Here is a 13,935-nt window from a genome sequence, read left to right as displayed (position 1 = left end):
TCACAGCCATTAATGCCTGTAACTCTGAGACTCTTCTTGCTGAAGTTATTGCTAGGAGCAGAGCTGTTTTCCATGATAAGAATTTTATCTCTGTTGTATTGGCTGGCTCAAAAGGAGGCAGTGTGAGCTTTTCCAAGGCAAAGTTGATGTCCCATGCAGGCATTGGTGCTCTTCTTGGGGGTCTTATGTTTTTGGCCCCTCTGAGGTACTGCCTTAGTAATGGATGTGAAAAAATAGGTGGGTCCATATTGTAATGAGCTGAAATGGCAGAAGCATGGATCTTAATCGATGAAAAGGATAGGCCTTTGTCCAACATCTCAGTTAGGTATTGTAAAATCTGAGGAATATTTGGCACAAGCATGTCAATCCCTTGTGCCTGGTTCCAAGCACAGAATCTCTTCCATTTTTCTGCATATGATTTTCTGGTGCTGGGCCTCCTGGCCTCCAGAATAACACCCATAACTGCTTTGTAGAAAGGTGTGTCCTGAACGGTTACATTAGCCGCCATGCAGCCAGATTTAGGGTTCTGAGTTGGCTGTGCAGTATCTGATTGCTTTGTTGGGTCAGTAAATGAGGAATTTGAGGTAATGCCCAGGCTGGGCCTTGAGACAAGCTCTTCAGGATTGGGTTACCAGTGCTGGTGTGGCCAGTCTGGGGCAATCAGGATCATTTTTGGCTTTTCTTGTCTGACCTTGAGGAGTACCTTGGGGAGGAGAGGCAGTGGAGGAAAGGCATATACTGTAAGGTTTTTCCAGCTGAAGGACACAGCATCAACTTTCCATGCTAGCTTGTGATAAGTCCTTGTACAAAATCTCTGTAGTTGGCAGTTGTGAGGGGAGGCAAATAGATCTACGTCTGGGCATCCCCATTTCCTTGTTATTATGCTGAAGATTTGGGGATCTAGTTTCCACTCGTGAGGATCCATGAGATTTCTACTTAGCTCGTCTGCCAGAGTATTTGACTTTCCTGGCAGGAATTGTGCTTGCAGGTGTACTTGATAAGTCAATGCTGTGTTCCACAAAGTCATGGCTTGTCTGCAGCGGGTGTAGGAATGTGTGCCTCCCTGCTTGTTTATGTACCACATGACTGTAGTATTGTCCGTCCTTATCAGTAGTTGTCCTGGATGGAGTAGATCCTTGAAAGCTGTCAGGGCATTGTGAACAGCTAGCATCTCTTTTTGATTGATATGTAGATGCATTTGGCTTGTGGACCATGTGCCTCGAATACATTTTCCTGCCATGTGTGTGTTCCCCAGGCATAATCTGATGCATCTGTTGTTATTGACTGCCTGGCTGTGGGTAGAGTGAATGGCTGTCCCTTGTTGAGGTGACAGGCATGAGCCCACCATCAAAACTACTGTTGCAGGCAAGGAATGAGGGTAATTAATGCTTCCAGGCTTTGACAACGTTGAGTCCAGACACTTTTTAGGTACCATTGAAGTTTCCTCATATGCAGTCTGGCATATGGAATTAGCAGAATGCAGGATGCCTTGAAGCCCAACGCCTGCAAAATTTTTCTTGCAGATAACTGGGTCTTTGTTGCCAACATTTTGAAGTAAGAAGTTAGTTGCCTTTGTTTGTTTGGCGTGAGATAAGCCATCTGGGCAGTTGTATTTAAGCTTGCACCCAGGAATATTATCTCTTGAGAGGGTACTAGTTTTGATTTATTTTCGTTTACTGTGTACCTTAGGCAAATTAATAATCTTTTTACGAACGCCAGATGCTTTAGTAGAGTGTCCTTGTTCTATGCTTGTATAAGGCAGTCATCCAAGTAAGGATAAATTTGTATTCCTCTTTGTCTGCAAAATGCAATTACTGGTGCCAGGCATTTGGTGAAGACCCTGGGCACAGTAGATAAGCCAAAGGGCAGTGCAGGGAATTGGTAGTGCATTGAGCCAGCTATGAATCTGAGGTATCTTCTGCATGACTGTCTGATTAGGACATGCAGGTATGCCTCTTTTAGGTCCAAAGTTACAAGCCAAGCCTTCTTGCCCAGCATGGGCAGAAGCTGCTGCAGAGTTAACATTCTGAATTTTGGAAAGTCCAGAAATGTGTTTAGAAAAGACAGGTCCAGTATTGGTCTCCATGCTTTGTCCTTTCTGAGAGCCAAGAAGAGTCGAGTAAAATCCTTGTCCCTGCTCTTGCTGTGGTACTTGCTGAATGGCCCTCATTTGCATAACGGAAAAAACTTGTCTTTGTGCCTCTGCCCATTGATTGTGTGGCAGGTTTGGCATACCTTTTGCCTTTGGCAGGGTGTGAAAGTGGAATCTGTAGCCCTGGGACACTATATTCAATACCCATTTGTCCTGGGTGATCATGTGCCAATTTTGAGAGAAAGGTACTAGTTTTCCCCCTAAGGGGGCTGCAAGAAGACAAGTGCTTGGTGCTGGCAGAGGTTAGTCATTGGGACCGTTTCCTGTATGGCTGTGCTTTGTCTTCTCCACTTTTGGAGGTAAAAGTGCCCCACTGTTTAGGCCTGTATGAGCCCTGGGGCTGGGATCTGCCTCTGGGACATCCGTATCTGCCTCTTTGTGGCCTGTCCGACACTGGAAAGGACCAATTCTTTGTAGGCCAGTTCCTGCTAAATTTTGGTGGCTGAACCTGTAAGAAATCCTTTACTGTTTGCATAGATTTCGCTTTGTCCTCCATTTTCTTCAAAACCTCCTCTGCTTTAACACCAAATAATGTATCATGCTGTAATGGAGCATCTAATAATTTTGCTTTAACATGATCAGGCAGATTTTGTTACTTTAACCAAGCATGCCTCCTAATGACAGAACCTGCAACTGCGGCCCTGCAGGAGGCCTCCAGAGAATCAAAACCACACTGCAATGTATGCTTTCCCACTTGTTCAGTTGCATGCAATAAATCCTGTATTTCATTATTTTCTGTACAATCAGAATTAGTCAACATTTTCTGTTTTAACAGTGACATTAAGTATTGCTGATATTTAATCATATGAAATTGACAATTTAAAGCCCTCACAGCCAAAGTAGCAGAAGTGTAAACCTTTTTCCCCTATCTGTCTAGTGCCCTTGAATCCCTGTCAAATGGGACAGGGTTTTTTGCAGTAGTGGCCTTAACCCCCTTGGGACCCTGAGAAATAGTTTCTGGGTCAGCAGCAGGGTTTTTATAAAGAAATTTATGTGAATCAGGAACCCTGTAATATCTGTCCGGTTTAATAGGAGCTGGAGGTAAGGAGTTTGTAGAAAGGCCAGACTCTGAAAATACATTATCTACAATGTCTAGCACAAGGGGAATAGCAAGAGGTCTGTGCTGAGGAAGTAAGAGAAAATCTCTAAGCCTTTTCTTTGATTCTGAGTAATCTTTGCTCTCCCAGTGGAAGTGCTCCCTCATGGTTTGCAGGGTTTCCCCAAAAGAATAATCCTCAGGAGGAGAGGCTGAAGGAATGGATTCTTCAACATCAGAATCCTCATAGGGAGGAAGGGAGTATTCCTGTACAGAAGAGGAGTCAGAGGAAATGGAAACCTGATCTGAAGAGTCATAGTCTGTCTCTTGCCTAGGCCTCTTATCAGGAGGGGGATGGGAACCCCTGATCAAGGTAATAAGGTCTTCGGCCATTTTGAGCATCTGTTTCTTAGGCATGGAAGTCTGTCCTGGAGAATGCTGTACTTGTTTGTCTTTAAGGCTGCTGTAGTCTTTGCTTTTGAAGCTAAAGTAGGCTTTACATATAGCTGTGTAGGTCTGAAAACACCCTCAGAAGCCAATACCTGCTCAGCGGCTCCGGACCAATCTGAGGGAAAGATTTCCGAGTGTCCAATACCTTGGGTATTCAGAGGTCTAGCTGGCTCCACGTGGGAGTCATCAGCGGCCTGTGGCTCTGAGGTAGTGGGTGTCAGGGGCTGCGAAAACGCCTCAATGAGAACCGGCGACTGGCTTAGCGGAAGCCTCGTCGGTTTTGGATCTCTGATGCCTGTCCTTTTCTTTTTCCTTGCGTTTTTTTAGAAACACTGGTCGTCTGCTGTTCCAACGGCATTATGTAATTGAATTTTTGGCCTAAGTAAGGATAAGCAAAATCAAACAGACGCTTAATAGTGCATTTGTTGAATCTAGCACAAAACCGACAGCTAGCAACGTTATGATCAGGGCCTAGGCAAGGAATACAGTAAGAATGATAATCCTGATGAGGTATTTGCTTCCCACAAGAAATACAATTGTTAACTTTTTCTGACATCGGTCTGGAGCAAGAAAAAAGTTTCCCCAACGGGGTTACTTAGCTTTAATGAAGACTTCAGATCTGAAATTAGTCTGAAAATCTCAGGAGTCGGCCGATCAGCACTTGCGAACTGCTTTTGCTTCGGGCACCGCGCGGCAAGAAAGACTGAAGAAAATGGCATTGGCTGCATCTTTTATACCCCTGGCGCACTGACGTCAGGGAAGAGGTGACAGCAACCGATGCCGGACCTAGACTTTGGAAATCTGTCCGACTGCAGGTAGCCTGTCAGCAGGATAACCCGAGAGTAATGACTGCAACAGTGAAACACGATGAACATCAGGGTTTTTTGCAGTGGAAGCCTTTACCCCTTTGGGACCCTGAGATATAGTTTCTGGGTCAGCAGCAGGGTTTTTATATAGAAATTTATGAGAGTCTGGAACCCTGTAGTACCTGTCTGGCTTAATGGGTGCAGGGGGTATAGAGTATGGAGACAGGCCGGACTCTGAAAAAACATCTACAATGTCCAGAACAGGAGGAATAGCAAGGGGCCTGTGCTGAGGAAGTAAAAGAAAATCTCTGAGCCTTTTCTTGGATTCTGAATAATCCTGGCTCTCCCAATGAAAGTGCTCCCTCATAGTATGCAGGGTTTCCCCAAAAGAGTAATCCTCAGGAGGAAAAGCTGAAGGGATAGATTCTTCAGCATCAAAATCCTCATAGGGAGGAAGAGAGTATTCCTAATCAGAGGAGGAATCAGAGGAAATGGAAACCTGATATGAAGATTCATATTCTCTCTCTTGCCTAGGCCTCTTATCAGGAGGGGGGTTGGGAACCCCTGATCAAAGTAATAAGGTCTTCGGCCATTTTGAGCATCTGTTTTTTTTTAGCCATGGAAGTCTGTCCTGGAGAATTCTGTACTTGTTTCTTCGACTTTAGAGCTGCTTTAGTCTTTGGCTTTGAAGCTGAAGATGGCTTTACATATAACTGTGTCGGTCTGAAAACACCCTCAGAAGCTGATGCCTGCACAGTGGCTCTGGACCCATCTGAGGGAATAGTTTCACAGGATCCAATACCTTGAGTTTCCAGAGGCCCAGTCGGCTCCACGTGGGAGTCAGAAGCAGCCTGTGGCTCTGAGGTAACGGGTGTCAGGGGCTGCGAAAGCGTCTCACTGAGAACTGGCAAACAGACTACTAACAGAGGAAGCCTCATCATCGGTTTAGGACCTTGGATGCCTGTCCTTGTCTTTATCCTTGCATTTTTTATAGACTCCGGTCGTCGGCTGTTCCGCCGGCACTGTATAATTGAATCTGCTGCCAAAGTAATGAAAGGCAAAATCGTACCGAAGCTTAATAGTGCGTTGGTTAAATCTAGCACAAAACCGACAACAAGCAACGCCGTGGTCAGGGCCTAGGCAAGGAATACAGTAAGAGTGGAAATCCTTATGAGGTATTTGCTTCCCACAAGAAATACAATTAACTTTTTCTGACATCGGTCTGGAGCAAGAAAAAAAGTTTCCCCAATGGGGTACTTAGCTTTAATGAAGACTTCGGATCTGAAATTCGAATTTGAAAATCTCAGGAGTCGGCCGACCGGCACTTGCGAACTGCTTTTGCTTCGGGCACCGCGCAGCAAGAAAGACTGAAGAAAATGGCGTCGGCTGCATCTTCTATACCCCTGGCGCACGGACGTCAGGGAAGAGGCGACAGCAACAGACGCTGGACCAGGAATTTGGAATTCAGGCCGACTGAGGGTAGCCTGCCAGCAGGATAACCCAAGTATAATGACTGCAACAGTGAAACACTATGAACATCAGCAAGGTACCATAGCTTACGCCACCAAAGAAAGTTATTTTCCTGTGCCACTGTCCAGCAGAGAGACAGAAGTGATCCCGGGGTGCATTTCTTATTTCCCATCCACTCATCAAGATTTTTTCTTGAAGAGTGCTAATGAAGAACTTTGCTTGACATAGATGGGTAGCTTGTTCCAGAGTATAGGAAGTCTTTGGGACAGGAATCCATCCCTCCAGCGTGTCCTGTTTATTATGGTGACAATGTTTTGGTCCCTAGAGCATGTAGCTTGGAGGGATTGGGATTTCTTTAGGTGTAGCATGTCCAACAGCTCTGGGTTTGACCTAGCTTTATACGTTAGGCAGAGATCACCTCGGAGTAGGCGATATGCTACAGAGCAAAGCTGGAGTTTTTTTGAGATGGTCAGTGTAACGCATTTGTTTGAGGCCAGTAATCCTCTGTGAGGTACTTCTGTGGCCTTTCCAGGTGCTGCAGATGTCTTGTGAGGTACATTCCAAAAGAGGCGTTGTACTCTATAATGGGTCTAATGAGTGACAAGTAGAGGGGAACAATGACCTCTTTTCTCCTGGATGAGAACCCTTTTATGATTAGGTGTGCCACATAGGACTTCTGGACTACTGTGGTGATGTGACTATCAAAGGAGAGACTACTGTCCACCTGGGTCCCAAGGTCTCTCGTCACGCATTCGGTGTTAAGTAGATTGCTGCCTATGTGGTAGTTCATGGGTACAGAGTTTTTACCAAAAGGGATGACACTGCACTTTTTGGCATTGAGCTTGAGGCCATGGCTCTGACACCAGGCATCTGTCCCAGTGAGGCACTTCTGTAGGATGTCCACATCATTTGGGGACTTGACTATGGCTCCTAGTTTGCAGTCATCTGCGAACCTAGTCAGCCAGAGGCCTTCTGTGTTAGCCTGTACTTCAGAGAAGTAGATACCAAACAGGAGAGGTCCCAGGACAGAAATGTGGCACTCCACTTGTCACTGCCTTGAGGTCAGATTTGGAGTCTGCAACTTTTACAGTGTGGGTTCTGTCAAGTGAGCCAGTTAGCAACCCATCTTGTGACGTAGGGATTTATACCTAGTTTAGTGAGTTTAGCTATAATTCCAGAATGGGGGATGGTGTCGAAAGCCTTGGCGAGGTCAAGATAGGCTGTGTGAACCACCTTACCCTCATCCACGGCTTTGGTGACTGTCTCAAAGAAGTCGATCAGGTTCAGGAGGCATGATCTGCCTTTCACAAACCCAAACTGGGTGGGATCCAGAGTTTGGAGGTTACCAATGTCTGTTTATGAGTTCCATGATGATATGTTCCATGGCCTTGCAGACCAAGCTAGTCAGGCTAATAGGTTGACAGTTCCCAGGATCAGTGGTGGCTCCCACCTTTGTGGAGTGGGATAACTGTTGCTGTGCGCCATTTAGTGGGCACAAATCCTGATGCAAGGCTATTATTGAACATGGTGCTTAAGTGGGGAGCCAGTTCGTTCTGAAGTTCATGTAAAACGCAGCCTGGGATGTTGTTCGGTCCCATGGATGCTGTGTTTTTGGCTTTAGAGAGTGCAGCGTTTACCTGCGTAGTTGTGATAACAGGGACTCTGCATTCTTCCTGTATAGACATGGGCCCTTTAGGGGGTGAGAGGGGGGTAAAGTTAGCACTGAACCGATCTGCCAGGATGTTAGCAATATCAGTTGGTTCTGTAATTTTCATGCCTTTGTGCTGTACCTCAGAGCAGATCTGGGTGTTGCCATCAAGATTCTTGACATGGCTATAGAATGCTTTGTGGTTGTCCTTGGATTTAGTGGCGATTTTGTTTTCGTAGCTTGCTTTGGAGGATCTTATAAGGGATCGCAGCTTCTTACTGAGGCTGACCAGGGAAGCTCCTCCACTCATGGGATTTTACTCTCTTTTGCAACAATTTCTTCCTTCTGTTGTACAGTTTTGTTTATGGCAGGGCCCACCAGACTGGCTTCCTTTTTTTGGAGGCGTCTTGGCTCTGTTTGGGATAGCACGATCCATGCATACTTCTACAATCCAACAGTTTCCAAAAAATTAAATGTGTAAAATATTTTGATTACTGTAAACATGAAGCCTTATACTCCTGCAGTAATACAATGTCCACTTACCCACTTCAATAAAGGGATCAGATATGCTTCAGTGTGCCATAGCTCATTGTGTCTACAAATTAAAACTATTGCTATACACTGACATAAAATCACTCCTAACCATACTTTCTGTAAAGCTCTAGAAACTCAATGAATCATTTGTGTTTTCATTACACTACTCAGACACTTTCGAAGGAAAAAGTCCATACTATGCGAAATGTTGTTAGATACACCGCATCAGGACTTCAATCTGTACACGTTCCTCTTATTACTAGTGTCATAAGATCAACGACAAACCATGCCAGTTTACTTAGATATTTTAAAAATAAAAATGGGATCCATACAGAGCTACGTTAAAGAAAAAAGTAAACAGACTGAAGACAGAAAATTCATCATCTTTACTGTAAGAAACGGACAACTAAGAGATTTAATGTTAATTTAGAAAATATATCAAAGCACACTGTGCTACACTAACACTAATACACACACCAGAAATAAACACCGTAACTTGCAATAAAATCAGCTTATGGCTTAAATACAAGTGGGTTAATGTTTTTAAACCAACAGCCTGTTAAATGACTGCTAAACTAAATGCTGTCATGAAGAATATCTGAATAGTCTATTTCGCTAAAGTTCTAAACATCTTTATATTTGAGAAAATGCTCAGCATTCACAAAAGTATTGAGATGACTCTTTAGAGACTTAAGCATGCAAGGATGCGAATGTTGACTAAATAGCAAAGGGAGACTAATTCAACTGAACAGCCTGTCACAAGCAGTCGGTACATGTCAAAAAAGTGAAAGGAAATAAGGAAACTTTTCCTGTACCCACCCTGTTTTCCCTTTAGCCTCTGCACAAAGCCTCTGGTCCATTTCTTAGGTGCCATGTTCAGTGGAATGCCTGAAAGTTCACTGTTGATGTAAAGAGCACATTGTAGTTGCAGGAAATCCCAGTCCTCCATTATCATCTGTGTTTTTGCTCCTGACATTCGGTGCTAAAAAATTTGTAGATAAATGTCAATATACAAGTACAACAGAGTGCAGCATTTTCAATTTATAGTATGGCATAACATAAGGAAGGAATGGAACGCCTAAGCAGTCGATTGCCACACAAACTTAAGAATTCTGTTCTATACTAGAAAAAGGACTTCTTTAAGGGAATGTGTCTTCAAAAATCATCGATATGCTGTCTGATCAGGCTTGGAGTGACTGACACTGAAACACAAGAAAGCCTTTGGTGCACTGCTGAAAGTCCAAAAACAGGGAGACAGATTGGCGATGGGATGGTATCACATTTCTGCATATTTTTTTTCTCCTGGTCAGGAAATGCCACAAATATGCTCACACTCCCTATCCTTACCTTCTCAGCAACAGCTGTTTGCTGTGCAGTCTCCAGTCTCCATCAAAGCCTAAGCAGACTAACTGAATCCACATCCCGCCTTGCAAAAAACGAGACTCACTGTAGGCACCTTTTGGAACACCATTTAGATTGGGAATAGTAAAGTGAAATTTAGTAGATGTGAAGAAAGTTTCAAGATATCAATTCCAAATTAATAACACAAGATGTAGGACACTAACTCACAACAGGCCTGCTACAAAATTTATCAGACTAGAAGCATATTGGGATACTAGAGCCACCAAAATGGTAAAATGACTGTAAACTTGCCATCAGCTTAGGATAGTGGAAACATTAGAAGAAAAGTCCATCAACAATGAAGTGCTATGACATTCAAAGCTAAGACCATTCCTGTTAAATATTCAGATGACATTGCATTTAGTCTGGAGCAGAAACTTGGATGGACATGTGACAAGTGGTACAGTCAAGGACTGGGGCAGTCAACTTTGAAGCAACACCAACAGCCTGTGGCAACTTGAGTGTGTGAAAAAATGCAAGGCCATGCATTAAAGGGAGATCATACATAAAAATTAGCCCTGGTGAGCAGCAAAGAAAATAATCTGGAGGTAAATGTTTGACACTTATTCATGCAATGCAATATGAAACAGCAAAGGCAAATGGGATGTATAGTGCACCAAAATGAGAGACATTAACACATTCATCCCATTGTACAGAGCCCTAATAAGGATACATCTACAGCCAAAGTTACATTCCTGATTGCCACAAAGGTTGAAAATATTTAGTAGAAAGAACAGTTACCAAAATGTTGAAGGGAAACAAGGGGCTTGAATATGCAGACACTTTAGAGCACTTGAAAAATACATGGCATACAAGAAAGAAAACGGGGAATGCAATATGAATATACCCCAGTGCTGAAGGTTTAATATGAAGTACAGATGGCAACTGAAAGTGGGCTAGTTCAGGCAAACTTCAGATATCACTTGAGTGACAGTGGTAGGACCTTGGGGTGTACTGCTTCAGAATGTGGTACAGTGCATGCCACCTTAGCAGTTCAAAGCTGCTTGGAAAAGAACACGAATGAGACATGGAAGAGCCCCTCCTGCTTACTCTGATGGATGCAACATACCATGGACCCTCTTTTTGTTGGGTGGGTGACCTAATGGTTAAGGTGTTTGCCTTAAAAACACAAGGTGCAGGGTTTGAGTCTCTCAAGGGATAACTGGCTAGGCTTACAATGGCTCACAATTGCAGTTAGCCTAGTACTAACCTGGGAACCTTTACTGCACCTTTGTATATTCACATGTACCTGGCTGATGACAGAAATATGGATTAGGATTATTACATGTGAATATGCCTCATTGTTTTCCATATCACCTCCTATTTAAAGTAATGAGCCACATACTCCAGGTGCAATCAATTTCTGCAAATCGAAAGACCAATACAAAGGCAGGAAAAAATCTATTAGACAAAACTCATTACCTTGCAACAACTTGTACTAATGTGTGCCATTCCACTCCCCCACCCCCCATAAAAAAAAAAGAAAAATAGCACTTTAAATGTCAAACTAGTGCAGATGGTAAAATGGGAATCCCTTGCTTATTTGAAACCTGCTGGAAAACTACATCAGTTTAACCATAACAATCTCCCCCAATGTGCTACCATGTACAACAGCCCTGGAAAGATTCAAATGGATTGGGAGTTGGTTCACCACCAATGTCTTTCCCAAGATCTTCAGCTTTCCTGCAGGATGCAATGCTTACAGGTCTGCTTTAAGGTCGCAAACACAAACTCTGCACGGTTCTTGGAGAAATCTGTTCTGTTTTGGTCAGCTGCTCAATGTTCACAAACTCAGTGCAAGAGACAGCAAAATACAGTCCTAACTATGACTGCTCTAGCTCTGCAACAAGTATGAAACTGGGATTCTGAGAATCCCAAAACATGCAATTAATTCACAGTGAAAAAGCCAATAAACTTGCTCTGGAGGGCAAAACTAATCTTCCACTGATACTCTCCCTTGCTCCTTCATTGCCTGTATTCTCTTACAACTATTGCCAGCTCTTCAATTTTCTTATTTTTTTCTGCTTCCCAAGTTACCTCCATGTATGCGATACTCCAAGCCATTGCCACTGCCATGCTGTACTCCTTACCAGATGTGCATATCAACACCCCACCTTTTTCTGAACTGTGAATGTGACTTGAATAATGCACAGAAATAGACTATTTATAAAAATACATGTAAATGAAAGGTTCCCAACTGCACATCTTTGAGTGGCGCCAGTACAAAAATAACCACCATGACTACTTTAAAATATGGAGTTTATCATCAGTGTGTGCGAGGAACAGGAGGCAGTAACCAAACAGGGCTAAAGTATCTGTAAACAAGTATTTTTAAAAATATAACAAACATAAATGTTAACAGGGATAATTTTATGGGCAGTCATTTGTCTCCTCACAGTAAAGCGACGGATGTATTTTTTCCCTTTTTTACCATGACAGAATATTTAGGACACAGAACCATAAAATATAAACTGTTTATACAAAATCAACAACTGGATGACCATCATATGTAGTATACTTTCAATTCACAGCTAAATTAGAAATGCTTATTTAAAAACTCCCCTCTGAGTGTTATAAGCACTGTGGGAATTCCCACTGTCTGGGATGGAGCAAGTGGCAAGCAAAACCTACTAAAACAGACTTGTTTAACTTTTAATACAAAACTCCAAAGGAGATGTTAACCTACAGTTGCTAAAGCAAGATCCACATATGATGACCTGGTTAAAAATCCTGTAAATTCTGTAACTTGCACCGTCAGGCGAATAATAAAATGAGGTTTCAGCTAGGTGTGGTGTTTAAGAGAGCTTCTTCTGTTGGCCCTTGCAAACCTAATGGATGAAAAAGAAAACAAATCTCATGAGCCAGATCTTTTTCTTCTGAGTGTTTATTGGTAATCAAAGCAGATATGCACTTTAGGAGTCGCATCTGGCTACAAACCACTGTGTGTTTTGGAGGGGGCGTGTTTCTGCTCCACAGAGATTATTTTTTTTAACCTGTTTCTAATTTCTAGAACCTGTTACCAGGACTAAGCGGGTCCGAGTTCATTATGCTCTCCAGCTTACACCATTTAACATCCCTAACTATGCTTAGATAATTAAGGAAGCACTGGCCTGGTAGGTTCAGTTGGTCTTTGACCTGGTACCAAGCTAAAGGCTTTTCCCCGCTAAGAAGCTGGTATCAATATCTTAGCAAGACCTTATTACTTGCATATCATTTGCATGTTAGAGTTACCAATCCTACTTTTCTTATATCCTGCTGGGATCAAGGCTTCCCACAGTGTCTGTCAAACTAGGTTTTGCAAAGAGCCTCAATTCTTTCTTTCTTGATGTCTGTTAAACTTCCTGATATTTCATGTTTTCCTTCTTTCTCTAGAAGACACTCAAACCAAATCATATTTACACCTTCAAGTTTTGCTGTTATATCCTTCTCTTGTTCTATGATATCTTCCAAGTTTCTCCACAATAGATCAGGTTTCAGCACCCAAGTATAGTTGCATATCTGGTACCGACAGACCCCTACATTCTCTAGCTAGATATAGCGTTTCCCAGGCCACGCCATGCAACCTTCCACCAGCTATAAATACTCTCATATGCTCTTTCAGCTTTTGAAGAATGTCTTTCCTCCAGAGGATACCCCAGGGTCTGCAGGGTATGTAACAGTTTAATGCAAGCATTTTTATTATCTAGATCAAGCTCCAGTCCTCCCCACTTATTTAACTGCCCCTCTGTTTTTCTATACACCTCTTCATATGTTAACTTGATGGATTTATCCATAGTCTCCCCTATTCAGATACCCACGCTTCAATGTAATTTAGCATTGCTGACAAAATATATTGTCGTTACTGGTGGCTTTTGTGTAAGACTACAGGCTCTCAGTCATCTCAGTTTGATTCTTTATCTGCCTCTCAACAGTTCTTTTTAGGCTTCCCATTTCAGGGAAGGAATATCCCTGTACTCCTCAAGCGAGTCTACTAATCTATAACCAGTTTTTATATTTTTATATTCTTCAGGAAGTCTACTGAGAATTTCTAACATCTACTCAAATATCCCATCTCAGCTTCTACTTAGACCAATATTAATGCCTGATCTGAAAAACTTGTTGGTTCTACCTTTGTATATTTAAATGCATTTTTTTTATCTCCCTATAAATATTTTATGAGTGTTAAACTTTCAACTTTTTAACCAATCTTTGGATCTATCCTACCCCACTCACCATATAGTCATTCCATTTGATTCCCAGTTTTACAGACCTATTACAGCTATTTTCCTTCTCTCACTCCCCTCCCACTGCAAAACATTTTTCCTTTCTCCCTGTGATTAGCCCAGAGCTCCCAGATTAACAATTGCTTCCAAGATAGAAGTTACTGCTCCTGGGTTTCCCGAAGTACCTCAGCACACCAAAGGTGTCTGCTACATGTTTTCTACACCTTTGAGATACT

The 13,935-nt window shown here is 42.8% G+C and overlaps 1 protein-coding gene across 1 annotated transcript in view; it reads right to left on the bottom strand.

The window, feature by feature from the left end:
• The window catches only part of POLR3A (RNA polymerase III subunit A), a 1,593,947-nt gene that overhangs the window by 1,102,430 nt on the left and 477,582 nt on the right, over positions 1-13,935 (bottom strand). The window contains exon 7 of the mRNA XM_044055661.1: positions 8,916-9,078. Coding sequence (XP_043911596.1) covers positions 8,916-9,078 — 163 coding nt within the window. The remainder of the gene's footprint in view (positions 1-8,915; positions 9,079-13,935) is intronic.

The sequence above is a fragment of the Protopterus annectens genome, chromosome 14.part0 (assembly GCF_019279795.1).
Source record: "Protopterus annectens isolate FY-2018-M chromosome 14.part0, PAN1.0, whole genome shotgun sequence".
Lineage (NCBI taxonomy): Eukaryota > Metazoa > Chordata > Ceratodontiformes > Protopteridae > Protopterus > Protopterus annectens.
This window is presented reverse-complemented; position numbering and strand designations above follow the sequence as displayed.